The sequence below is a fragment of the Peromyscus eremicus genome, chromosome 20 (genome assembly GCF_949786415.1).
Source record: "Peromyscus eremicus chromosome 20, PerEre_H2_v1, whole genome shotgun sequence".
Classification (NCBI taxonomy): Eukaryota; Metazoa; Chordata; class Mammalia; order Rodentia; family Cricetidae; genus Peromyscus; species Peromyscus eremicus.
The window spans coordinates 25,924,178-25,951,817 of NC_081436.1; the positions used below are offsets into that span (position 1 = coordinate 25,924,178).

General features: G+C 47.4%; 1 protein-coding gene across 1 annotated transcript; it reads right to left on the bottom strand.

Moving 5' to 3' along the window:
• Aaas (aladin WD repeat nucleoporin) lies at window positions 1-26,456 on the bottom strand. The gene is made up of 9 exons (XM_059247518.1): window positions 26,127-26,456; window positions 25,575-25,702; window positions 23,143-23,198; window positions 22,778-22,869; window positions 22,585-22,631; window positions 21,298-21,396; window positions 20,205-20,348; window positions 15,659-15,844; window positions 1-412 (listed from the first exon to the last, which is right to left on the bottom strand). The coding sequence occupies exons 1-8, from the start codon at window positions 26,247-26,249 to the stop codon at window positions 15,772-15,774; spliced, it is 762 nt and encodes a 253-aa protein (XP_059103501.1). The 5' UTR covers window positions 26,250-26,456; the 3' UTR covers window positions 1-412; window positions 15,659-15,771.
• Between the last annotated feature and the right edge of the window lie 1,184 nt (window positions 26,457-27,640).

Consider the following 27,640-nt stretch of genomic DNA (forward strand, 5'->3'; position numbering starts at 1 on the left):
TGGGAGAGAAATAAGCTTCTACATTAAGAGTAGCCATGAGACTAGTATTACAAGAGGCGGAAACGGGGGAGGGACATAACCAAACAGGAGTCCTATGTGAGAGAGTCTCAGCCGGTGTGGATCCAGGTGAGATGTTCTATTTCTGGTCCTGGTCTGGAACAGGCTTGGCATGGGAGTGATGAATCCTGGGGAAGGAGCAGGTGTTGGGGAGGGGTTGTCAACCTTGACTGCAGTTAGCGCTGTCAGGACGGCAGTATGAGGTCTTTTCCAGGTCCGTGTCAGTCCTTTCTGAAACTTCTTGATGTATACTTGGTCCTCTAGTTGGAATGAATGATAAGGCACCCACTGAAGAGGGAACTGGATGGGCATCTCGAACCCTAGAAGGGATTGCAGTCTGAACCTGTTGGAAAGACTTTCAAAGAGACTGATGATTAGTCTCCTCAATGATAGGCTCTCTTAAATGGGGCCACAGTTGGGGGGATAGTCTTCCAATCTTAATCTCATAGGGGCAGATCTTGCCTTGTAAGGAGTACATCTTGTGCCAAGAAGGACCAGGGGTAAAAGGTTTGGGGCAGTGTTTACTGGTTTCCAAAATTAATTTAGAGAGAGTGGACTTAATAGTCCAGCTTATGTGTTCAACCTGCCCAGAGCTCTGAGGTCAGTATGTGCAATGGAGCTTCCAGGTTACATTTAAGTAAGGCCTTACTGACTACTGGAGCTATGGACAAAGTGAAGGCAGGTCCATTATCAGATCCAATTAACAGGGGAAGCTGGAACCTATGAATAATCAATGTTTTTTTTTTTTTGTTTTTTTTTTTGTTTTTTTTTAAAGATTTATTTATTTATTATGTTTACAGTGTTCTGTCTGCATGTGTCCCTGCAGGCCAGAAGAGGGCTCCAGATCTCATTACAGATGGTTGTGAGCCACCATGTGGTTGCTGGGAATTGAACTCAGGACCTTTGGAAGAACAAACAGTGCTCTTAACCTCTGAGCCATCTCTCCAGCCCCGAATAATCAATGTTTTAAAAAAATAACTTTTGGGTCACTGTCAGAGCAGTCTCCCTCAGAATGAATAAATGTTTTTATTCATTCTGAGAAGGGTGTCCACAGACATTAACAGATACTTACACCCAATATGAGAAGGCTTCATTGGAGTGCTTATGTAATTACTCCTTATCAATAAAGAAATCAGGGGTCAGATATTGGGATAAGAACCTGAAAGATCAGAGAAGAAGGGAAGCATTCACCAGTCACCTCCTACCTCTTCTGTTCCTTCCTCCAAAATGGCCAAGATTCTCTCTCAACCCTACCCTACTACTTTCTGTCTCCAGTTCTCTAAACCTCTATGATTAATTTTGGTCAGCTAGTGGCTAGCTCTGCCCTCTGACTCCAAGCAAGCTTTATTTGTCAGAACACAAGCAAAATATCACACAACATTTCCCCCTTTTTGTCTAAATAAAAAGCATAGGTTTTAACAACCATAGTAAATCTATATACAATAAAAGTACAATAACTATATACAAATATATACAGGCAAGAATTACATTAACAATGTTCAGTCCATTTGCATTTGACAAATTCAGAGAAAATACTCCATTATCCTATCTTGGTGAGTCCAAAGTGTTGTATCTAATTCACTTCCTATCCTAATTTGTATTACCAACCCAAAACTACCTTTTGATGTCTCTCAACTTTGTACATTTTACACCTCTTTTGTGAGTTTCTTTTCTGAATTTGGTAACAAGGGAAACTACAACTATCTATTCCATCAGAGACCTGAGAAGGATATAATATTACCTGAGTAAACAAGAAGTGCAGAACAAACAACTTCCAAAACTAGAAATGAGAGAAACAGCTGGCTGCCTGGTCACCCAAGGTTCCTCTATAATGTTGGAGCATCCATCTTCGGCCTGCAGGCCTAGAATATCTAACAGACTTTTCTGTGGGGCAGGATTTTGGAAGGACTGTCCTGCCTTGTCTTGGCAAGGTTTGACAGTCACTTTCTTTTGTGTCCTGCTTGTCCAATTCGGACAGCAACTGTGAGCAATTGAGACAAGGGCACTTTCTTGCCCAGTGACTAACTTTTGCCACAAAGAAAGTAAATTACATATGGAGTTTCTTTGATGCCCATCACCTTCTCTGAAGTAGATTGGTGCTGCCAGGAGCAGACGTGTCTCATTGTCATAAAAAAAAAAAAACCCTTATGTTATTAAGATATCTTAAATACCATATTCTGTAGATCTCTGAAGTGTTTGGAGACTGTCTGTCTATCTAAAATATACCTCTTTGACCTTGAAAACATACCTAACATGACTACAAGTATGATTTTAATAGGTGACTGACTAGTAACCTGCGTTTCTTTATTATCCTAAGTAGTTTGTAATAGTAACCTTTAAGGACTAGAAATTTATATTACAATGTTAAATGAGCCGCATAGGTACAATATCTTAAACAAGCATAGAAATGTATGTACAGTATGTTCTAACAAAAACAACCTTACATTTGTATCAATATACAAAAATATCTTAAACAAGAGTAGAAACATATATACAGTATAACAAAAATAACCTCAAATTTGTATCAATATACAAAAATCCATACCAGTGTAAAATATTTAAGACTAGTAGTTGCTTTTTTGGTTTAAAAATAGATTCAATAATCTACCCTTTTATCCTATCATTTCTATATCTCCCCTTTTTCTTTTCAGAACAAGATCCCTAAATCTAATCTCCATTGTTCAGCTTTTTCCTGACCAGTACCAGTAACAACTTGTAACCAACTGCCCTAAATGATGACAAATACCCATAACCCACTGAACAACCAAAACCACCCACCTTGGGAATGTGGGCATCATGTTCTTAAAATTACTTCCTGTTGTCTGGGGGTGATGGCATAATTGTCAAGTCCTGGGAGAGCTAGCTGTATCATTTGTTGTCCAGTTTCTGTGTAATGGGAAAGTGCAGGGCTTATCTTAAGTCCTGGCTAGAGTAGTCTATGAGGCTGGATCATCTTAGCTAGCCACTTTGAGGTAGTCCTAAACAGTTTGTAGTCCAAAGCCAATCTTTGGGTAGTGTTTGTCAGCTTAGTGGCATTACCACAATCCAGGTGGAATTGTAGTTGTGGGGCCCCATCCTCTTTTTGGAGACTTCAAAGGTCACTGTTAGGCATGGTCACAGTTCATTGCAGAAAATTTATTTTAAATGTCATATGCAGCAGATCTCGAAGAGATTAAAGGACCATAATTTGTTATGTACATCCAGAGTACAAAAACTTAATTCCTAGTTACCTGATAGAGACTCAAACCCAAAATCATGTACAGGAAGCTAAATGAAGCCTTTTCTAGATTGGTTAGTACTCTATATGACCATTAATATCATGACCAAAAAGTTTAAGATAGGGGCTGGAGAGATGGTTCAGTCGTTAAGAGCACTGACTGCTCTTCCAGAGGTCGTGAGTTCAATTCCCAGCAATCACGTGGTGGCTCACAACCACCTGTAATGAGATCTGGTGCCCTCTTCTTGCCTGCAAGGACACATGCAGACAGAACACTGTATACACAATAAATAAAAATAAATTTTAAAAAAAGTTTAAAATATATATTAATTTTATAATTTTTGAGATAATATTTATACCTTAAGAAAAGTTTTAAAGTGTCAAAATAAAAATCAAAGAATTATGAGATTAGTAGTAATAGAATAGCCCCTTAATTTTGGTTTTTTTTCTATCCCATATCAAGTGGCTCTTCTGACATGAAACAGAGATTTTGGATTTTTCTTTAACAAGCATTCTTGGATTTAGAGAAGGAGAGAGCCACATTCCAACTCCAAAGCCAGATTTAACTTTTAATCGAACTGGGACTACAAAAAGGCCATTTGTATTATATGTCTGTAGAGAACATCAGAAACAAACATTTGGGAAGATTTATGAAATTTTATCCTATTGGAAATGTGATATACCATTAGGCCAATTTACTCTTTTTCTTGGGACTTTTTCTCTGGATCAGTAAAGAGATGGGCCTCTGCCTCAGGCAAGGCAATGTTCTCGAAATCTGAGAAATGTCCAGTGAGTCCTCACAGTCCTAGAAGGGGGTTGTCATCAGGCATCAGGTTGAGACTTTGTTCTTCAGCAAAAGTGAGACAGGAATGATCAAGCAACGGACTATGATACTGAGTGATGTGGGCCTCTGACATCTACTGGCCATTCGCCCTTCAAAGGAGAGTTTTCATAGCATGAAGAGCCTTTAAACTCAGGTCCTGGCCCAGCGTGAGCTTGTCAGCCTCCCTTACTAGTATAGCAGACTATGGCATGTTGTGGGATATTTGGTCCCACTGTGACCCCCGAGACTGTGTTAATAAAGTTAACCTTGAATCAATGGGCAGAGCCAGTGACCAGCTGACCAGAATTAGCCACCAAGAAGCCAGGAATATGGCTAGAAAAGACGCACAGGAAGGAGTAGGGAGGAACTTTGGAGATTTTGAGGTTTCTTCGAGCTAGGAAATGTAGAGAGAAGGTCAACTGGTCTCTCCTCCACCACTTCTTTGATCTATCAGGTTTTCACCCCAATATTTTGTTTTGTTTTGGTTTTTGGTTTTTGGTTTTTTTCGAGACAGGGTTTCTCTGTGTAGCTTTTGAAGCCTGTCCTGGAACTCACTTTGCAGACCAGGCTGGCCTCGAACTCACAGAAATCTGCTTGCCTCTGCCTCCTGAGTGCTGGGATTAAAGGCATGCACCACCACCGCCCGGCTTCACCCCGATATTTGACTCCCGAGTCTTCATTGGTAATAGAACAACTTAGATAAACACATCAATGGCATGCAGACAGGATGGCCAACTAGAGGCCACTGAGTCCGGATACTTGGACAGATTTGCTACAGACCCCCACCAGGGTCCCAGGGTCTGAGTCAAAACACCCTTTGCAATGCCCAAGTCTTGTGGGTGAAGAAGTGGGATGGTTTAAAGATACCTGGGTCAAAGCTGGGGCTTGGGTCAGAGCTTGACTTGGTTCCTGGAAACCCTTTTTCTCTGTTTCGGTTCACTTTAAAGGCTGGTCTTCTGCAGTGGGAGAATAAAATGGCTGGGAAACTCAGAAACCCAGAGCCTGCACACCCCGCCCCCACCCCCCAGGAATTTTCCTACCTGCTTCTCCGTTTGGGGAATGGGGATCTGGAGGATGGTTTCCTTTCCTGCAGCACAGCAAGGATGATTGATTGATTGATTGATTGATTGATTACCTTGAGTGAGCTTGTATCCCAGACAGGAGACTTGTTTGGCAGAACTGAGCTTTTTTTTCTCAGAGACAAGACATCTCAATGTCTGGAGCAGCTGGAGCAAGTCTTTTGTGTCTTTCAAACAGCTGGTAGTGGCGGCAGCTGCCAATAAATCATCTACATACTGGAGCAGAATGGAATGAGGGTGTGATGCCTGAATCCTGTTATGTCTTTTGTAATGCCTCCCCAAAGAGTGTAGGGGAATTTTGAGTCCTTGGGGTAGCCATGTCCAGATTACCTGACTAGCCCCATTGGACACTGGATCAGTCCATTCAAAGGCAAATAAGAGCTGGCTCATTGGCACGAGGGGAATGAAGGAAGGATCCTTAAGGTCCAGGGTGGTATAGACCTGGTGGTCTGGTGGGAGGAGATTGAGCAACGTGTACAGATTGGAGCAACAAGATAATTGGTTTCAGTCCGTTTATTTACCTCCTAGACATCCTAGGCTGACCAATAATCTGCAGTCCCTGGCTTATGGACAGGCAGGAAAGGCAGATTCCAAGCTGACTGGCAAGGGGTGAGGAGTTAGCTTCTAACAGTATCTTGATATGGGGAGCAATTTCCAGTCTAGCCTTTTGGTTCATGGGATATTGCCAGACCTTATTGATGGGGCTGTAGCCAAGAGACTTACAACTTGGTGGGTGATGTACTGCCGGGGCTGGAGGATTTGTCTCAGCCCATACCTGAGGAAACTGTTGTTGCAAGTCCTGGAGCAAGGTCCCTGGGTCAGGAATTGTTTCTGTTGTCGAATCTGGGGGAGCTAGAAAGTGTTCTTTAGACTGAGGGGCAGTTAAGCTGAGTTGGGAGCAGGTGCAAAGGAAATTTTAGAAATTTTGGTTTCTTGAGGAGTAAAGATGATACGGTCCCCAATTTTCTAAGATCTCTGTCCACAAGGAAAGGGCAGTCGCTGACATAACGAAGGAGTGAGTCACCTGCTTGTAGCCTAGGCTGGCTGTTCTCTCAGGTGTGAGGTGATCGTCCCCAGTGGAGTCTCTGGCTCCCTGGCACCCTGGCCTGGCGTCTTTTTATTGGTAACTGGCCCTAGTTTTTGTTTTTGAGGCTTTCCCCATTGGACACGTGCAGTATGAACGGGAGGGAGCTCACGGTGGAGCTGACCTCACGGTGGACTGACCTGAAGGCTGCCGCTGTCATCTTTGCCTGCCTGTGTGTGGCTCTTCAGTAGCCAAGTGCCCCTGCTTTCAGAGTCTCGGTTTTTGTGGACTTTTGGGGCCATGTTGGTGAACTAACAGGTATCCATCTCTGCAAAGCCCGTTAACTTTGGGGGTTTGTTTTTGTTTTTGTTGTTGTTTTGCTTGTTTTCGGATATCCGGAGCTGACTGAGTTGACAAAAGCCAAATTTAATGCCCTAGCATTTTCTGGAGCCCGTGGATCAAAAAGGGTATGAATTCTGAAAGCTTCTTAGAGTCGTGAGAAATACTCCAGGAGACTCTTCTGGGCCCTGAAGGACCCCAGTAGTCTTAGACAGACTAGCGGGTTTTTGAGCTGCAACCCGAATTCTAGTCATAAGGTACCTGTGACTAGAAGGTCCTGGGAATCTGTGTACATATTGGGGTCCCAATCATGTTGCTTTGACGGGAAAATTGCCTCAAAAGTAGCTTTTCAGTATTCACACCAGTGGCTGAGGCCGAAAAAAAAAAAAAAAAAAAAAAGCTTTTATTGCCTCTGCCCCCTAAAATATTCTCTTTCCTCTGAAGAGTCGGGAGTTGCTAGCCATCATCCCTGGTCGGACAATGAGTGTGGAGGACAGATTGAAGGAGGGCAGTTAGGGCTTCGAACTTATTTAAAAGGAGTTGGGGGGGGGGGGTCTGAGTCTTCCAATTATATGGATCTGATATAGATCAGGAAAGGGCAACGCCCTTCCTCTAAGTCATTGCCCGCTGCTGGGCCACGAGCGAGTGGTGCCTCCCCGTGACACAAAAAACAGGCTGGGACCTGAGTCTAGGGCGTGGCTGGCCCTCCAGAGGAAAACAAGGATGGTGGGTGAAGTAGGGATGGGGTTCAGGTTCGGAGGTGGATAGAGTGCGGTGGGACGGGATAGAGGGGCCTGTGGTTGCGGGGAGGAGGAAGAATCTGAAATAGATGGGGGGGGGGGGGTTTGTACAGAGAGGGAAGGAAGCCAAGTAGAAGGCAGCAGGACAGGCTGTGGGAGGCTGGTGACAGGAGCCCAGCGTTCTGCGCAGCCGAGCTGAGAGCAGCGGGCATGTGTCCCCCTCCCCGCCAGCCCTCCGTCCCCACAGCAGGAGCAGGAGTCCCGCACCCCGGATGGAGCTGGGCCGGGGCCCACAGCGAGCGCAGCCTGTGCAGCAGGCCCGGGCTGGAGGTCCCGCCACGCCCGAAAACGACCCTCCACTGTGGATCCCCGGGCCCGAGAGGCGCTGGGGGAGAGACCAAGGGTGTGGCTCCAGGACCTGGAAATTTCCAGCCCTGGAGAGGAAAGGAGACCTTCCTAGCAGACAAAAAGACTGCTAACCATGACATACAGAGGGTGCCACCTACTGGCAGAATCCGGAAAAAGCAGCAGAACGTCAGACTCCCTTGGGGAGTGGGGGGTCGGGGAGAGACAAAACAGAAACACTAGCAACAAAATCAAGAAATCAAATAAACAACTAACTCCCTAAGCCAAACGGGCCTGTCATGCATTTAGTCGTTCACACAGGTGGCCAGCCATCCATTCCAGCAAAATCGGAACCATCTCTCTCTATTGGGAGACGGTGTAGTGGGTGGCGGTCTGAGCCATGCTTCACCCTAGTAAGGTAGTAGATAGCTGTTACACATGCCTATGACCTTGAGGTACTTGCTCCTGGGGCGTGGCCACTGGGGGACCCTTAAGACCTGGGATGCACAAACGCTCTCTCTTCTTCGCGGTCTTGTGGTTTTGGATGCTGGGACAGACCAGGGCAGAGCTCGCCAGAGAACCAATTGGACTGTGCCTCACCCTGCCAGGATCCTGCGACAAATTCCTTTATTCTGTCTTGTGAGTTAACCTCCAAATAAATTCCTTTGTTCATTAAAGGGACTTGGTGGATTAATCCCATTATTGAGACCTAACTATCTGAGCTTTCTTACAGGACCCCACAGAGATACCGTCGCCCCCTCCCTAAACATCAAGAAGCAATTCTAAGAAGACAACGCCCCCCCTCCCAAAGGTTTCATGTTTCTCAGGGTTAGGGATGATGGTTATAGGGTTGGGAGTGGAACGAAAACTTAGACTCAGTATTCTGCTGAGCTCCGTTAACTCATTAGGGATCACACAACTCTGATAGTTTTCTTTCTTGGCTAGGGTATTTCTGAGGCGCATTCCTGACTTAGCTATCGATCACTCATCAGGGCTTTGTCAATATCTTGTCAGTGATTGCTTGGTTTAAATTTCTTCCTTTAGAGGTCACTCAATAAAGGCATACACGAATAACTTAAGTTCTGATTCTTTGTGTCCACACACAAATATACAGATGTACCTACATGCATATACACACAAACATGAAAATGTAAACACATAAACATACGCATGTACACACAAATAGTCCCATGTACACACATGTATATACACATAACTATATGGATGCACATACACACATAAATATACACATGTAAAAATAATTATACAAATATACACACTCATACACACAACAGACTCTTACCATAAAGATACTTTCAATAAACTCCATCCTGGCAGTTTTCTTTCTTTGGGTGTTTTAAATGTGATACTCCATTGTCTTCTCAAAAAGGGGAGTTAATATGAGTCTGATGATAATCTGAATTTCTAAGATTGGTTCTAAGAACCCATATAGAGAAGTACAGAACCAACTCCCACAAGTCACCTGACCTCCACATGTGTGCTGTTGCACATGCACACATATACACCACATGCAAAAAAAAATGAATGCAATAAATGTTTAAGCTTATTTTAAATAGTTTGCTGGGGCGTATTGTCAACATCTTAATGTTACCTATAGTGTAAACTCTGGGTTACTATTAACTTTCATATTATGCAAAAATTTTTCTTCCTATTTATTCTCTGCCCCTTCCCTACTGCTTTTATGGTCATACGAACCACATATTTCAAGGTATGTACATATCAACACAAATTCATAATTGTTATTTTATAGATCTATCTATCAAACAAGGTAATTACAAATGAAATACACTCAGACTTTCTTTTTAATTTATTTATTATTCTTTTATATACATTGGTGTTTTGCCTGCATGTATGTCTGTGTGAGCGTGTCAGATCTTGGAGTAACAGACAGGTGTGAGCCACCATGTGAGTACTGGGAATTGAACTCAGGACCTCTGGAAGAACAACCAGTGCTCTTAACCTCTGAGCCATCTCTTCAGCCCCTCAGACTTTCTTTTTAAGATTTACTTTATTTATGAGACTGACATGCTGCCTACTGTGCTCAGGAGGCCCTGCAAGGCTTATTTTTTTTCCCCCCTTTGGTTTTTCGAGACAGGGTTTCTCTGTGTAGCCTTGGCTGTCCTGGAACTCACTCTATAAACCAGGCTGGCCTTGAACTCAGAGATCTGTCTGCCTCTGCCTCCAGAGTGCTTAAAGGGATTAAAGGAGTGTGCCACCACTATCCGGCAGCTTGTTCTATTTTTAATTATAGGTATTCGTGTGTGTTTCTGCATTGGGGTAAATGCCCACGAGTGTAGGTGCCCACGGAGGCCAGAAGCAAAAGAGCCTTTGGAACTGGAGTTATAGGCCATTGTGAGCAACCTGACATGCATGCTGGGATTCGAACTCAGGACTTCAATAAGAACAGTATGTACATAACTGCCGAGAAGCCCCCTATTTACACTTTCTTTCATATTTAACTGTAGTTTTTATTTGCTGGTGGGTAATAGTAAATATAACTGTTTGCTTCTTCATCTGGATCCAGTGTACTGTCTACAAGTCTTTCATTTGTACCTAGAGAATTCTTTTAGTATTGTTCGCAAGATGGCCTACTGCCAGTGAGCTGCCTCATGGTTTTATTTATCTAAATATGTCTTGGTTTCTTCCTCACCTGAAAGGATGGTTTTACTGGACATAGGTTTCTTAGTGGGTAGTTGTTTTCTTTTTTATCCCAGCGTTATTTCTTCTAAACATTGCAGGCCACTGCTTTCTGCTACCGTAGATTCAGATGAGACATCAGCTGAGGAGCTGAGACTCGAACCCCTTCTTTCGCTCCTCAGAAATCCTCTTGGTCGTTAGCTTTTATAGCTAGATTGTGATGTGCCTCCAGGTGACTCTCTGAGATTTTTATCCTGCTCACTGTGTCGAGCTTGCTGGATTCACAAGCTAACGGTTCTCGTCAAATGTAGGAAGTTTCTGGTGTCATTTCTTCATCTACCCCTGCTCCCCTCCCTCCCATCCACCTGTGACTCACTTTAGAGTCATAGACTAGATTACATTCCTGACTCTCTGAGACCCCATCCATCTTTCTCTCTCTTCCTCAGTATCAGTAGCGCCAAATGACCTTTCTTGCAGTAGCTGGCTGCTTTGTGGGACTATTCAAATCTGTTCATCTAGCAGGATCTCTTTTGGTGTGTGATTCAGATTGCCTCCAAAAAGCCCCCATTTTATCCCCACATGAAAATAGCATTGCTCTTCATAGAACAGTTGGAGTCATGATCCGGTATAAAGAAGCAGGATTGAAAGTCCCGCCATTTTGACAGATGCATCGTAATTTTATCAACTTTAATGAAGAGTTTGCCCCGCCTGCAGGGCTTCAACGGGTTCTCGACCACCCTAAGGACGGAATGATAGGGACAGGAGATACAAGGAAACACACCAAGTCTGGATTCTGATCAAGGTGCAACTTTATTTTTCTCCAAGAGGGTTTATATAGTTTCTGCAGGGTGGGGGGAGCAAGAAGCTGTCATCTGCATAAGGTGGGGCAAGCTAAGGATGTTTGCATAGGATGTTTACAGGGTGAAAGGCTCAAGGGCTCTGCCTCAATGTCCTGTTGCTAGGCAACCTGACTGTAAGATGATCTAGTTCCCTGTCTTATGGGGGTCTGTATTTTTCCACTAACTAGAGATTCTATCCTTGTCCCTGACATCTCCCCCTTTTTAGTAATAAATCTAAGGGCCAACATAAACCAGGTTCAAATGGTCTAAAAGGAGGACTCTGAAAGAGGCTTTGCATGGAGGATTACAGAGGCCCTATCCCTCCAAAGGTTGTGAAAAAAGGTCCGAGAGGGAATGTCTCTCCAGACTCAAGCACCACAGGCGTCCCCATAGTGCAGGAATCAATGGACCATGCAGTTTTTTGAGGGAGCGGAAATGGGTAAGCGCAAGGCTGTTACTGCACAACCGCTATGCAACAGGGCATATAATCCAGGCTCTCGGGATTTTGGGGTACCATGGTCCCCAGCCTGTGCAGTCCCAGCTGCACTCCAATCATGCCTTGAGTGAGCCTTTTTCCCACATACAGGTGCAGCCTCCCCCGAGTGAAGGGTTCTGTGTGGGGCATCTCTCATCAGGGGAAATTTCAACCCTGGAGTCCTGCATATCAAAACAGTGGTAATAAACCTGGATCTGCCTGGCTGGCAGGTCTGTTATTTGGCTTCGGATGAACCGAGTGAGCCAGGAAAGTGCCCATGGCCCAAAGGCAAGGACCAGGAGCAGGCCTACAACAGGTCCTAGGAGGGAGGAAAGAAGGGTTGTTAGCCAAGGGGAGTTGGAAAACCAATTCTAGAACCACCCAAGCTCTTGTTCTCCTTCTCTCTCTCTCTCTCTCTCTCTCTCTCTCTCTCTCTCTCTCTCTCTCTCTCTCTCTCTTTTTTTTTTCTTTTTCTAGTCCTTTTCTAACCTTCCATACTGTCCCTGACTATCTTGGTGTGGTCTGTAAAGAAGCAACATTCCTCTTTGAGCCCAGTACAAAGACCACCCTGTTGTAGAAAGAGGAGATCCAGGCCTCTCCTGTTCTGTAAAACTATCTCAGCTAGGGAGGAAAGGGATGACTGGAGGGCTGAAATTCCCTGTTCAAATTGAGCAATATCCTCATCTAAGTTCAGAGTGATGTTGGTTGGACAGGACCAGAGAGGCAATTCCTGTGCCTGTTCCCGTTGCTCCAACCCCCAGAAGGACTGCTAAGGTGATGGCAGTAACAGGCTCCTGTCAAGGCAGTCGTCTCAGCGCGGCTTCTCTTCCTAGAGATCTAGGAATTGATCTGAGGAATAAAAGGTTAGTCTAGGTGGAAGGGACCTAAGTGCCCTGAGTGGCATCTCTGGTGCTACCCTGTTTGTTGTGCTACCTGCTAGCCACAGGCTATGTCAAGCTGGCCCAACACGGCTATGACCACCTGTGACACCAAGGCCAGCAGGTCTGACAAGTCTTTCTGACACCTTGGATGAAAATTCAGCACTGCCCTTGGAAACATGACCCCTGCTGTCAGACTGGATTTGTGACAAGCAGTGTCACAGCCCAGAACATGATTGACTATGGGACTTGTATACTGTGTGAAAGGTCTCAAACACAGTTTGCTGTAAAGTTCCCACTGTCCCCCCCACAGGAACTCTGAGCAGAGTGGTAACAGAGCTAAAGGGCTGGTGGGGGTTGCTGTGGGTGAGGACAATAGCCTGGAGGGCTTGCTGGAGGGACAGCATTTGAAACAGAAGAAGTTTCCTCAGGAGAGGGGCTATCTCTCCTGGGCAGATCAGGTATATTTACAGCTCTAACCAGGCATTCTGCATCTGGGAGCAGAGTGTATCCTGTCAAGAATGCAGGCCGAACCTCGTCCCCAAATAAGGACCAGGTCGGGGCCCTTCCAATGCCCCGTGAGGGGATCTCGCCACATGGCTAGTGGCCGGGTGGCATCTGGAGAAGGGTGCCAGTGCCTGTCAGCGGCAGAATGCCCTGCAGCATCTAAGGTGAGACTAATTAAAGGATTATTAGACTGCCCGATTCCTTTTAAATCGGTGAGGGATGGAACCAGTGGCCAAGCAGATGGCCAGTGAGAATGTGAAATGACTGTGGTGTTTGTCCCTGTATCCAAGATACCCTGAAACTTCTTTCCCTCTATAGTAAGGGTGAGAGTAGGGCGATCCTGAGTAACAGGCTGGACCCAGTAGGCATCCGAGGATCCCAATCCAGCTGACCCCCGAGGGGTGTTTGTAATTGAGGGATTATCACAGACAGAGGAGGGTAGAGGAACTAGCTGTGCCAGGCGCGTACCTTGAGGAATTGTGACCATGCCGTTTACAGCAGTGGCCAGAATCTTAATTTCACCTGTGAAATCATTATCTACTATGCCAGGGTAGACCTGGACCCCACGGAGGGCCACAGAAGCACGGCCAAGGACAAGCGCACAAACATCAGGAGGTAAGGGCCCTGTCACCCCTGTAGGGATGACCTGAGCCCCTTCAAGGGAGTTTAATACTGTTTCGGCGGCGGCACACAAGTCCAATCCGGCACTGCCTGGAGTTGCTCTCCGGAGGGAGGAGAATGGAACTGGGGCGGGAGAATTTGTTGAGGCTGGGGAGTTAGGGGGTGCGCTCTTGGAGGCATTGGGGCCAGGGGCTGGCCCCTTTGGAAGTTTCCCGGCACCCTTGGAGGAAGGGGCTGACCGAGATAATTGACTTTTGACCTGCATTCTGTAGCCCAATGACGGCCCTTGTTGCAGCGGGGGCAGAGAGTGGAAGGCAGGGGCCTCATAGAGGCGGCCTCCTGAGCCGGCTGGGCTAAGGGCGGGAGGCTGTGACCTTTCTGGGGACATTCCCTAGCGAAATGTCCAGGTTGTTTACAGAAGTAACAGGTGCGGACTCCAGGCTGTTGTGAAGCCCTGAGGGCAGCACCTATAGCTAATCCCATGGCATGGGCGGCGCCAACACCTGAACAGAGTCTCACATATTCAGATAGGTCCGCTCTGTTTTTATGAGGGCGGAGGACTTCCTGGCAGGCAGGGTTTGCATTTTCAAAGGCCAAGTGTTTAACAAAGGTGCTTTCGTGTTCGTTCGGCCCAAAAAGTCTCTCAGCTGCATCATTTAAGTGAGAGACAAAATCGCTAAAAGGTTCATCAGGGCCCTGACGAATCTTTGCTAATGAGGTGGTAGCCGAGCCCTTTTGGGGCAGGCATTTCCAGGCCCGGACCCCCACGTTTTGAATCTGGGCCAGGAGGCCAGGAGGGAATTTTGCCTGTGCTGCATTTGTATCGTAAGGGGGGTTGCCAAGGAGTTTCTTTAATGTCCAAGTTTTTGAGGACGGCTGTTCAGTATTTTTTTGAGCAACTTCTCGACAATTTTCTGTAAATTCTGTTTTCCAGAGGACAAAGTCACCCCCAGAAAGAGCCGCACGGGCAAGAAAATACCAGTCATTAGGGGTCAACCAATGTTCGCTCTGGTTTTCCACCAAGGCTAATGTAAAAGGAGCCTTAGGACCATACTGAGCACAGGCAGATTTCAGCTTTTCAACTAGGCGGAAATTTAATTTGTGATAAGTCTGTCCTGGCGGGGGGTCCTCTGGTGATGGCTCTTCCTCCTCCTCCCCCTCCTCCTCAGTTTGATCTTCCAAACCCCCTAAGGGGCCGCTCTGGGCGGCTGCCTCGGATGAGTCCCCAGAGGTCTGGCTCCTGGTAACAGGAAATGCCAGGACAGGCTGAGGCTTACTCTTTGATTTACTAGATTTTTGAGATGGTTTTAGCGGACCGGGAGCCACCACTTTAAGGGCAAGATCTTTAAGTTCTTTGTCAAGAGTTTTCAATTCCCTTAAAAGCTCAACATGTTCCCTGCGAGCCTGGAGGGCCCGTCTCAGTGAACCAAGATCTGGGACAGGGGGAGCCAACTCATCAAGAATAGGCCCGCAAAAATGGGAAGACGGAGAAATATAGGGAGGGGGCATTGCGGAAGGGGGAACTGCCGGAGATTTTTGAGGTGGTATAAAAGGGCCCAAGGACTCCTGTGTTAAGGGGAGATTTTTGCAGGGGGGCCAGTCTGGATTATGGTAACAGGCCGCCCCTTTCTCTAGGGAAGCCTCCTCGGTGGGGTCTAGAAGGGAGTTAGAGGTCAAATTATTAACAGGGGCATGAGGATGGGCAAAAGCAGACTCCTGGGGATTCCTAGGTTTAAAAGTTGTGAGCATCCCCTCTTCCATAGAGCGCAGGTCGTGAACCAAGGGACAGACCGAAGGCAGACCAGAAAGCGCTCGGGGGGGGTCTTAGGGCAGGTAGAGGGGGAGCGAAAGGCTTCTTTGAAGATTTTTTCTCCTATATTAATAAGCTCTTATGTCAGGGGAATATTTATAGACCCTAAGAATATCAATAATCAACAAAGGCTTTAAGGTCTTTTTTCTTTACCCTAGTTCCTTGTATCTTGAGGGGCTCATTTAGGCCAGAAATAAATAACTCTCGTGACGAAGTTGCCTGTCCCATGGCTCGTCACTTTCTTACCTGCGTCGTCTCCGCCCTCCTCCGGGATCGCGTCCTGAACCGGGCGATTTCAGGGGGATCCAACAACTTCACCAAGGCCTTGGTCTTCCTCCGGGAGACAACGTTCCGAATCCTCAAGAGGTGGTTTCATCCACGTTGGGCGCCAGTTTGCCCCGCCTGCAGGGCTTCAACGGGTTCTCGACCACCCTAAGGACGGAATGATAGGGACAGGAGATACAAGGAAACACACCAAGTCTGGATTCTGATCAAGGTGCAACTTTATTTTTCTCCAAGAGGGTTTATATAGTTTCTGCAGGGTGGGGGGAGCAAGAAGCTGTCATCTGCATAAGGTGGGGCAAGCTAAGGATGTTTGCATAGGATGTTTACAGGGTGAAAGGCTCAAGGGCTCTGCCTCAATGTCCTGTTGCTAGGCAACCTGACTGTAAGATGATCTAGTTCCCTGTCTTATGGGGGTCTGTATTTTTCCACTAACTAGAGATTCTATCCTTGTCCCTGACAAGCTCCCAACTACCTGGGAAGATACTCTGTTGGGAGAAATGAGAGAATTCAGAGGTACAGTTGGGGAATCTAGAAAGCTGAGCATGGGCCCAGGTAAGGGAGGAGCCCAGAAAGACCTCTGACGACTGTAAGCTTCAGCTCCAGCGGATCTAACCTTGCACAGGAACCGAGAGAGCATTGTTATTGATATCAAAGGGCCGGGCGGTGGTGGCGCATGCCTTTAATCCCAGCACTCAGGAGGCAGAGTCAGGTGGATCTCTGTGAGTTCGAGGCCAGCCTGGTCTACGAAGAGAGTTCCAGGAAAGGCGCAAAGCTACACAGAGAACCCTGTCTCAGGGGGAAAAAAAAGAGACTTATTGGCAGAATTATAATACAAAATCTAGTTTTTAGCAATTCAAAGAAAAAAAAAAGAGCCCCACAAAATATCATTGAGAAAACCCAGATATTGGACTTAATAGAGACTTTAAGCAACTGCCTTAAATGCACTCAAAGAACTAAATGAAACCATGAGCAGCGATTAAAAGAACCAAGAAAACGTTTTGTTAATGAAAAGATACTATCAATAAAGAGACACATTTTTTAAAAAATGAACCTAATGTAAAATCTATACCAAAAAGTACAATAAAATGAAATGAAAATTCACTAGAGCATTTCAACAGCAGATTTGAGCAGGGAAGAGAAAGAATGAGGAAATTCCACGTTCAGATGGTGGATTGTCCACTCTGAGGAACAAGAGAAAAGTTCAAAAAGAGACCAGAGCTTCCTGGACCTGTAGGGCACCATCATGTCTTCTGTGAACCCAAGAAAGAAAAGAGAGAGGGATAAAAATATGTATGATAAGAGCTGAAAATATCCCAAATTTGATGAAATAACCTCAGTTTACAGGCCCAGCCCAACAAACTCAGTAGATTGAATTTAAAGAACTCCACACAAAGTTCCATTATAATTAAATTGATGACAGACAATAAACATGGTAAGAGAGGTATTTAACCATTACCATGTTATCGTGGGGCGAGGCGGCTTGCATCTGTAATCCTAGCGGGTGAGAGGCTAGAGGATGCTGACAAGTTTGACGTCCGACTAGGCTACAAAGGAACACCAGTATTTCCTAAAGGGGGAAGTGATTAACTGCTGATGTTCAATAAAGTTATCGAGACCAAAAGGCTATCAAAGTAAGACATATTTAAAGTGCCGATTGCCTTGTCACCCTAGAAATCTGTGAACAACCAAGGCACAGATTGAAGGAGTAGTTCAGACATCCCAGATAAACAATAGTTTGTAGAGGGATCATCATGAGTATACCTTCCTCTGAGAGATGCTGAAGGGAGCTGAGATGACAGGATTCTGGTCAAAGAATTACACTGCCAAGTACTGTATTTTTGGCTTGTAAGTTCACGTTTGTTGTTTTGAGACGTGGTCTCACTATTGTAGCCCAGGATGGCTTCAGACTCATGATCTTCTTGCCTCCGCTTCCCAAGGACTGGGACTACAGACATGTGCCACCACTCTGGGTTCTGTGAATCCACTTTTATTTCCCATAAAGAATAAATAAATGTGTTCATACATATATATATATATATATATATATATATATATATAGATATAGATATAGATATATATATAGATATATATACACATGCATACACATGTTAGTGCTGAGGATGGAACCCGGTACCTCCTACATACTAAATATGTACTCTCCCACCGATCTAAACCTCTAGCTTCATAAACCTTTTGAGCCAAGAGTACAGAAAGATAGAATCTGTGATAACAAATTGTAAGGGTAACAGCTGCGTTGGGAAGAGTTTTGGCATCAGTTACTCTAGGATGTTTGTTATAACTCCATGGTAAATATTAAGTAAACATCCAACAAAGTCACACACGAAAAGGAAAAAAACCAAAATGACACTTTACTAAAAAAATAATAGTTGAATATGAAAGAATGTGGCAATAGAAAAATTCAAGAAGAAAAACATGAAAAAATATACCCCAAACAAATAGCAGCGTGACAGAAACATTCCATCAGTGCTGAGCCTTATAGTCCCAGCTACCCGAGAAGCTAAGGCAGAGAATTACAATTTCAAATTCAGTATGGGCGACACAGTGAGAGTGTATCTCAACTGAGGCTGCGGAGAGAGCCCAGTAGATGGAGCGTTTGCCGTGTGAGGGTAAGAACCCTAGTTTGGATCCCCGATCCCATGAAAAGCATGGCAGGCATGGTCACCATCAGTAACCCCAGCACTAGGGAGGCAGAGAGGAGAACTAGCTAGACTAGTTGGTGAACTTGGGGTTCAGCAAGAGACCTTGATGCCTCAACAAGTGAAGTGGAGGACAACAGACGAAGGCATCCCACATCAGCTTTGCTCCTCCAAACTCATGTGCACACACTGCGGCCACACACACGAGTGAACATGCATTCCCACATAAGCTTTGCTCCTCCAAACTCATGTGCACACACTGCGGCCACACACGTGTGAACATGCATGCAGGCACACCACATACACAGAGTTTCCATTTTAAGGTAAGAAAGAAGGGTGAGGTGTAGCACGAATTCTAATTGGTCTTAATAATAAAAACCTGGAGTCAGATATCAGGGTAAATTCTGAAAGATCAGAGAGACAAAGGAGCAAGCCACAGCCACATTTTACCTTGCCAACTCCTCAGCTGAAAAGGAGGAGATCCTGTCTCTAGGAATCCTCAGACTGAATGGGATGAGCTCCTGTCTCCTTCTTTATATTCTTCTCTCTGCCCAGCCATATCCCTTCCTGTCTCCACTTTCCCTAGTGCTGGGATTAAAGGTGTGCCACCACTGCCTGGCCTCTCTGGCTAACTAGTGGTTAGCTCTGCCCTCTGATCTTCAGGCAAGCTTTATTGTTAGAGCACACACAAAATATCATCATAGCTAGGGATGTAGCTCAATAGTAGAGCATTTGCCTACTATGCCCAAGGCTCTAGATTTAATACCCAGTATTACAGGAAAAAAATATTTAAAGACAGAAAAGAAAAAACAAACCCTTCCAGTCAAAATGATATATTGACAGAATGAGCTGGGCGGTGGTGGCGCACACCTTTAGTCCCAGCACTCGGGAGGCAAAGCCAGGCGGATCTCTTGAGTTCGAGGCCAGCCTGCCAGCCTAGTCTACAGAGCTAGTCCAGGACAGGTACCAAAACTACACAGAGAAACCGTCTCGAAAAACCAAAAGGAAAAAAAAAAAAAAAAAGGAAGAAAGGCTTGGCAAGATGGCTCAGCAGTGAAGGTGCTGCTGTGATTGATGGCTTACAGCCTGACTTCCATCCCCCAAACCTTCTGGGAAGTGGTCCCAAAGTCTGACTCCCAAGTAGCTGGGGCTGCAGTATGTAAGGCCGTCTGTCCTTACTTCTTCCACATTGGGAGCTGGCTGAAAGGTTTTCTTTTTTAAAGATTTATTTATAAAAAAAAAAAAAGATTTATTTATTATGTATACAGTGTTCTGCTTGCATATATGCCTGCTGGCCAGGCACCAGATCTCATTACAGATGGTTATGAGCCACAATGTGGGTGCTGGGAATTGAACTCCGGACCTCTGGAAGAGCAGCCAGTGCCCCTAACCTCTGAGCCATCTCACCAGCCCCAAGTTTTCTTATTTATTCATAATTTTAGAATTCTCTGGTTTTGTATTTAGTTCTCACGGAAATTGTTCCCCTAGCCTCCCAGACAATGTTTCTCTGCATAGCCCTGGCTGTCCTGGAACTTGCCCTGTAGATCAGGCTGGCCTCGAACTCAGAGATTCCAGTGCTGGGATTCAGGGGTGTGCCACCATCGACTGGTAATTGTTCCAATTGTTATGGTTTCTACTCATGTCTTTATTTGTTCCTGCTCTACTTTTATAACTGTCTGACAGATGTGTCCTCCCATGACCCCAGAACCGCTAAGTTCTGTCCCTTTGTCTAGACAGAGCATCTCAGCACCCACCTGACCTTAGACTGCTCCTCCACAGCACTGGAAGACGCCACACCCCCACCCCTGGCATGACCCCCAGACAGGGCAGGACAGGCTGCCGGGTCTCACCTGGTGGACAAGGAGGTGGGGTCCAGGGTCCAGATGAGGATGCAGCTCTGGCAGGCCACGGCCAGCACAGAGGCACTGAGGGGTTTCCAGGCCAGTGCTGCCACATTTCGCTGTAGACGATGCTTCAGGGAGGGAACTATAGTGCTGGGGTAAAGAGGGGAAACTGAGTCAAAGCGGGGACATGAAGCTCAGGGAACCTGAGTCCAGTTAAAAAGATAGAACAGGGGCTGGAGAGATGGCTCAGTGGTAACAGCACTGGTTGACCTTCCAGAGGACCTGGGTTCAATTCCCAGCACCCACATGGCAGCTCCAGTTCCAGAAGGCCAGACACTCTCACACAGACATGCAGGCAAAACTCTAATCAATGCTCATAAAATAAAAATTATTTTTAAAAATTAAATTAAAAAATTATAATTAAAAATTAATTATAAAAAATAAATAAAATTTTTAATTTTCTAAAAGAAGATAAAACAGGCCAGGTGTGCTAGCACATGCGTTTTTCCCAGCACTTGGGAGGCAGAGGCAGACAGATTGCTGAGTTTGAGGCCAACCTGGTCTACAGATCAAGTTCCAGCACAGCCAGGGCTGCACCAGAAATCCTATCTCCAAAAATAAATAAATAAATAAATAAAATTTTAAAAAAAGGTAAAACAAAAAAAGTAAAAGGTAAAGCCACAGAGAAGAAAGCTGACCCAGGCCTGAAGACGCAGCTCAGCAGTAACCCTGATACTTTGCCTGTGCAAAGTCCTGGGTCTGATCTTCAGCACAGGGAAATAAAAAAAAAAAAAAGTGGTGGTGGTGGGGGGCTTCTGGGGTTGGTTCAAGAGCATGGGGTATTGTGGGACAGAAGCATAAGATAAAAGTTACATGTTCATAGCACACGCCTTTAATCCCAGCACTGAGGCAGAGGCAGGCGGATCTCTGAGTTCAAGGCCAGCAGAGACCCCGTCTTAGAAAAAAAAAAAGTTAGACGTAGAAAGGACACATTCAACTGTGAGTGTACCCAACCAATTCTAGGAGTTCTACGGACCAGCCCACAAACGGCAGAAGGTGAGGTCAGTCTGAACTAGACGTAGAGCACACACCCACGCACCTGTTGGCATTATACACACGGATGGAGTCATCTAGCAGGGCGACTGCAAACTTGTTGGTGTGAGGATGCCATGCAAAGACCCGTAAGCAGCAGCTAGACCTGCGGGGAATGAGCATGCGGTCAGTGGACGCACCCCACAATCAGCCTGGCCACTCCACTTCCCTCCACCTGGGGAAAGGGGTGCTGTTTTTCCTTTGTTCCTTTCTGAGGGTGGGGAGAGGGGTGCTTACTTAGGGTTTCTACTGCTGTGATAAAACACCACAGCCAAAAGCAACGTGGGAGGAAGCGTTTACTTCATCTGACAGCTTGTAATCCAGCACCGGGTAGTGAGGGTAGGAGGTCAAGGCTCTAAGAACGCAGCAGAAACTGAAGCAGGGGCCGTGCTGTCCTGACATTAACTGGCTGGCTCAGTCTGCTTTCTTTTTTTCCTTTCTGGGAGGTGGGTTAAGTGGCTGGGTGGGTTTTTTTGTTTTGTTCTGTTTTTGAGACAATGTCTCACTATGTAGCTCTAGCTGTCCATAACTCACCACATAGACCAGGCTGGCCTCTAATTCTGAGATCCACTGCCTCTGCCTCTGAGTGCCGGGATTAAAGGAGTGCGCTACTATATCAGATTTCAGTCTGCTTTCTTATATCACCCAGGACCACCATAGTGAGCTGGGCCTTCCCACATCAATCATCAATCAAGAAAACACCCCTTGGCCGGGCGGTGGTGGCGCACGCCTTTAATCCCAGCACTCGGGAGGCAGAGCCAGGCGGATCTCTGTGAGTTCAAGGCCAGCTTGGGCTACCAAGTGAGTTCTAGGAGAGGCGCAAAGCTACACAGAGAAACCCTGTCTCAAAAAACAAAAAAAAAAACAAAAAAAAACAAAAAAAAAGAAAACACCCCCACTGCTGAAAACAGAAAAAGAGGGGCTGGAGATAAGGCTCAGAGGTTGAGAGTACCGGCTGCTCTTCCAGAGGTCCTGAGTTCAATTCCCAGCACCTCACAACCATCTGTAATGAGATCTGGCACCCTCTTCCATATACATAATAAATAAATAAATCTTAAAAAAAAAAAAAAAAAAAACAGAAAAAGAAAACACCCTACAGACTTGCCCCATAGGCCAATTTAGTCAGTGAATTTTCTTAACTGAGATTCCCTCTTTCCAAATGACTCTAGCTTGTAGCAAGGTGAGATAAAACTACCAAGACAGGGGTGACAATGTGGACAGGTGTCTCTGCCTTGACCTCTTTCTCTCCCCAAAGGACTTCTGTGCCACAGGGTGCCAGAGTTTGTGCACTCACCAGTTAGTTACTTGGGCAAACTCAGCGATCAGATCTTCACTCCTGAGCTGTAAGAACATGGCAGACAGACACACCATGCACAGGAGCTCACCTACTCAACCTTCCCACAGGGGAGCTGGAGCACTCCTACCCTCTTGGTCATCCCACCAGCCCTGCCCACAAAGGAGGGAGGTAGGGAGGAGGTCAAACTTACGGACAGATGTGGGAACAGGGAGCCGTGCAGGGAGGAGGCCCACTGACAGAGAGCCAGGGCCCAGCTGGATGCTGTCTTTACCCACTTATACACTGTGGGGTTAGAGACAACTCTGGTTACATCTTACTAGCCATGCTCTTAGGTGAGGACAGAGTCAAAACTCTTCAACCCTGTGCCCAGCAGTGTATGGGTCTAGATACCTTCTTCCCAGGACCCACTCTGGGGTATCTGGGGTACACAGGAGAGAGGGTGGCAGGAAAAAGCAGCCTAAGGAAGGAGTTGGGCTAACGGGTGTCGGGGTGAGTTTGAGGAAAGCATGGAAAGGAGATAAGCTTATACAAGTAGAGGGAACTAGGGGGGCTTACCTTCTTCCTCTGAGTTTGCAACTTCATTCAGGACTCCAAAAAGGCCCACGTCACGCCTCACAAGGAGAAAAAGATAAGCGTTATTCTCAGCCTGTCACAGGTCCCCCTAACAGGGTTCATTCATTCCACAAAGGTAAATTAAAGAGGGTTGGAGTATGTGTAGCACAGTTTGAAGAGTACCTGCCTAGCATGACTAAAGCCCTGGGTTCAATCCCTACTAGCACATTAAAATCACATGTGGTAGCACATGACTGTAATCCCAGCACTGGGTAGGTAAAATTTGGAGGATTATAATTTCAAGATCCTTAGCAATGAGTATGAGGCCAGCCTAAGCTATATGAGGCATTATCTCATTTAAAAAAATAAATAAAAAGGAGGTACTGTATTTTTTTTAAAAGCTTTATTTATTTATTATGTATACAGTGTTCTGCCTGTATACATAGATGGTTGTGAGCCACCATGTGGGTGCTGGGAATTGAACTCAGGACCTCTGGAAGAGCAGCCAGTGCTCTTAACCTCTGAGCCATCTCTCCAGCCCGAGGTACTGTATTTTTAATGACTGCCAACCAAGCATTATGCACTTTATATATTGCCTTTTTTTTTTCCTCCCAAGACAAGGTTTCTCTGTGTAACAGTCCTGGCTGCCCTGGCACTCTGTAGAGCAAGTTGGCCTTGAACTCACAGAGATCCACCTGCCTCTGCCTCCCAAGTGCTGGGATTAAAATTAAAGGTGTGTGCCACCACTGCCCGGCTTGTCCTTTCACTCATCACACTAACCCAAATGACAGTTTGTGCACTTATAGGTGAGGCAACTAAATCTCATGGCTTGGGGTTGGTGGACTTTCTGAGCAGGTCAGTTAGACCTGGCCGGGTGTAGTGGCTCACACCTTTAATTCCAGCATGCAGGAAGAACCCTGTGAGTCCTCAGCCAACCTGGTCTAAAGAGTAAGTTCTATCCAGCCAGAGCTATGTACTGATTGAGATGAAACCCTCTCTCAAAAAGAGAAGGAGGGAGGGAGGGAGGGAGGGAGGGAGGGAGGGAGAGAGAATTAAATTTACTTTCAAACAGTGAATGACAAGTCATTGAAGTGTCTTAAGCAAGGGAAACAATCACATGAGCATTTCAGAAAGATCAATTTGAAATTAGAGTAGTCCAGAATGGAGAAAAGGATCAGTTAACAAGCTGCTTAAGGACTCCAGAAAAAAAAATGATAGAGTAGCCTGAACCTGCAAGATATAGAAGAGACTTAGGAAGCAGAACACAGACTTAAGGACTAATTAAGACATCAGGAAGGGAAAGAGCAATACCCCGAGAAACATCTAGCAGGAATTATATCAGCAAATATGCCTATAGTATGCCAGGCATTGGGCTGGGCGCTTCCATAGTCCAATTTAACCATTACCACAATCCTATTGCCCAGTTTCTCTGTTTTGTTTGCTTTTTGATTTGGTTGACTGTTTCTGAGATAGAGTCTCATGCAGTCCAGGCTGGCCTCAATCTTGCTATACAGCCAGGAATGACAATAAACTTTTTTTTTTTTTTTTTTTTTTTTGTTTCTCTGTGTGGTTTTGGTTCCTGTCCTGGATCTTGCTCTGTAGACCAGGCTGGCCTCGAACTCACAGAGATTTGCCTGGCTCTGCCACCACCGCCCGGCGACAATAAATTTTTGGTTCTCCTGCACCAGCACACCCAGTATTATGTGGCAACAACTCACAAAGTACCTCATGAATCCAGCAACTTAATTTCCAAGGATCCTTCTTACAGACAACAGTAATGATACTAATGGTGACAGCAAACATTTCAAGGGATGAGTGTGTGCCAGGACATGCCTCTAAGTTCTTTGCATCCATTTAACATCATACTGTAAAATAGGTTTCATTTGAGGACAGAAAATGGTGGCCAGAGACCAGGTAACAGCTTCGGCTCTTACAACGTGCCCTATGTATGCATGAACCAATACAACCTTTACCTAACTCTGCTGAGCTTCAGATAAGAGCTCTGAAGAAGGCACTGGGGCACCCCTTTAATCCCAGCACTGGGGAGGCAGAGCCAGGCAGATCTCTGTGAGTTCAAGGCCAGCCTGGTCTACAGAGTGAGATCCAGGACAGGCACCAAAGCTACACAGAGAAACCCTGTCTCGAAAAAACCAAACCAAAAAAAAAAGCTCTGAACAAATAATGAAAGACATGAGGTGGGTGCTGAGAGCAGGTTTGCAAAACCATACCAGAAATCAAGGCCTTGGGGATAAATGAAGCTTCTGATAAAGCCTTGAGTAGTAGATGGGCTACCTATATGATTTGTGGTGTGATAGATATGAAGATAGAGAGTGAATAAAGCAGCCTTTTTAAGAGCACCCCGAAGAAGAGGTGTGGGGACACCATCCCTCCAGGCTCTGTAGACCTGGCCCAGACAACCCTCTGCCACGCCTCACCAAACATTGATGCACCTCTTCCACACTCGTTCCCGGTGATGGATGAAGGCCGTTCTTGTACCATGGTCCAGCCTCCCAGGGGTTTTTAGGGGATCCTTGGTCAGGTGTAGGACAGGAAGATTGATCCACTATACCTCAGAAGTGGGGGAGCGGAGTCAGTCTCTTCCCCAAATCTTCCCAGAACTCCCTTGCCATATTCCAACCATGACTGGACTAGGCATAAGAGGTTCCACGGCCCCACTCCCCATATCCACAAATGTAACACTTGTGGGACAGAAAAACAATGTTAGCCCGTATCTGCAAACCCTGGTCGTTTTTCGCAGGGCTGACATTAGGAAAGACCTGACCCGGAGCATCCTTCCTCTTCCCGACCCCTCCTAGCACCTCCTCACATGCCCTGGCGTCCCCTAGAGCCAGAACCAGCCGCGAAACACACTTCGTTCTCTCCAGTCTCCCGTGCGAGCCAAGCGGCTTCCAACCCGGGGGCCCCGCGGTCACGGCCACCCCCACTTTCTGCAGACCCACCCACCCCTGCATCCCCACCCGGACCACCTGGCCCCGGAAGTCGGGGGGCGGGCTCTCATAGCTGTTGCCGGTCACCAGCTCGTTATTGTGCTCATAGAGGGTGACTTGACCCCGAGGCGGCGGCGGGGGAAGCAACCCCAGAGAGCACATCTTGCCAGTCCGGAAGGCTTCTGGAATCGACAAGCTCCGGGTTGATGAACGAACGCGCTCCTCTGACTCTTAGTTCCCGGGCTAGATTCGTAATGCGGACGGGTAGCCGTACAGGACAAACATTAGCGCGAAGATCAACGGAAGTGCAGTATAGAAAGTTCCGTGTTTCGGGACGGACTTCCGGGACGTCCTGGTGCGCCTCCTAGCGGACGGGCGGCGGGGGGCGCCCCCTAGCGGACGGACGGGGTGCGGGGCGCCCCCTAGCGGACGGGCGGTGCGGGGCGCCCCCTAGCGGACGGGCGGGGAGCGGGGCGCCCCCTAGCGGACGGGTGCGGCGCGGGGCGCCCCCTAGCGGACGGACGGGGAGCGGGGCGCCCCCTAGCGGACGGACGGGGAGCAGGGCGCCCCCTAGCGGACGGGCGGGGCGGGGCGCGCCCCCTAGCGGACGGACGGGGAGCGGGGCGCCCCCTAGCGGACGGGTGGGGCGGGGCGCGCCCCCTAGCGGACGGGCGGTGCGGGGCGCCCCCTAGCGGACGGACGGGGCGCGGCGCGCCCCCTAGCGGACGGGCGTCGCGGGGCGCCCCCTAGCGGACGGGCGGTGCGGGGCGCCCCCTAGCGGACGGGTGGGGCGGGGCGCCCCCTAGCGGACGGACGGGGAGCAGGGCGCCCCCTAGCGGACGGGCGGGGCGGGGCGCGCCCCCTAGCGGATGGACGGGGAGCGGGGCGCCCCCTAGCGGACGGACGGGGAGCAGGGCGCCCCCTAGCGGACGGACGGGGAGCGGGGCGCCCCCTAGCGGACGGGTGGGGCGGGGCGCGCCCCCTAGCGGACGGACGGGGCGCGGCGCGCCCGCCGCGCCCCCTAGCGGACGGGCGTCGCGGGGCGCCCCCTAGCGGACGGGCGGGGCGGGGCGCCCCCTAGCGGACGGGCGTCGCGGGGCGCCCCCTAGCGGACGGACGGGGCGCGGCGCGCCCCCTAGCGGACGGGCGTCGCGGGGCACCCCCTAGCAGACGGGCGGGGCGGGGCGCCCCCTAGCGGACGGGCGGCGCGGGGCACGGCGCGGGGTCCCTTCCGTAGTAGAGAGTGCCTGGGTTTGGTTTTGGTTTTCTTCCTCTGTTTTTTCCAACTCCGAATCCCCAACAGCGTCTCCCACTCACTCAGGTACAGGTACGGAAAAAGCCCAAAATAAGCCAGGTTTAGGAAAGTACCTAATTAAACTCTCCAACGCCGATGGGCAGCCCTGAGGAAAACACAGACTGTGTCGTCCTGTCTCTGCACAGTCAGAATGGACTTTAGGAGACGGGGCTGTGCAAAGGAGTCCTAAAGAGAAAGACGGACACCGGAAAAACAGTAAGGGTTCCTGAGTACATTACTGTGAACGCTTTTCTAGTCC

What these genes read in the sequence shown, in the direction of transcription:
- Aaas (XM_059247518.1), bottom strand. Translation starts at nt 26,249, where the DNA reads ATGTGCTCTCTGGGGTTGCTTCCCCCGCCGCCGCCTCGGGGTCAAGTC. An exon ending in AAGAGGTGCATCAATGTTTG is followed by an intron (nt 23,199 to 25,574) that starts GTGAGGCGTGGC and finishes TCTCCTTGTGAG; the next exon opens with GCGTGACGTGGGCCTTTTTG. An exon ending in CCCACCTCCTTGTCCACCAG is followed by an intron (nt 15,845 to 20,204) that starts GTGAGACCCGGC and finishes TTCCGTCCTTAG; the next exon opens with GGTGGTCGAGAACCCGTTGA.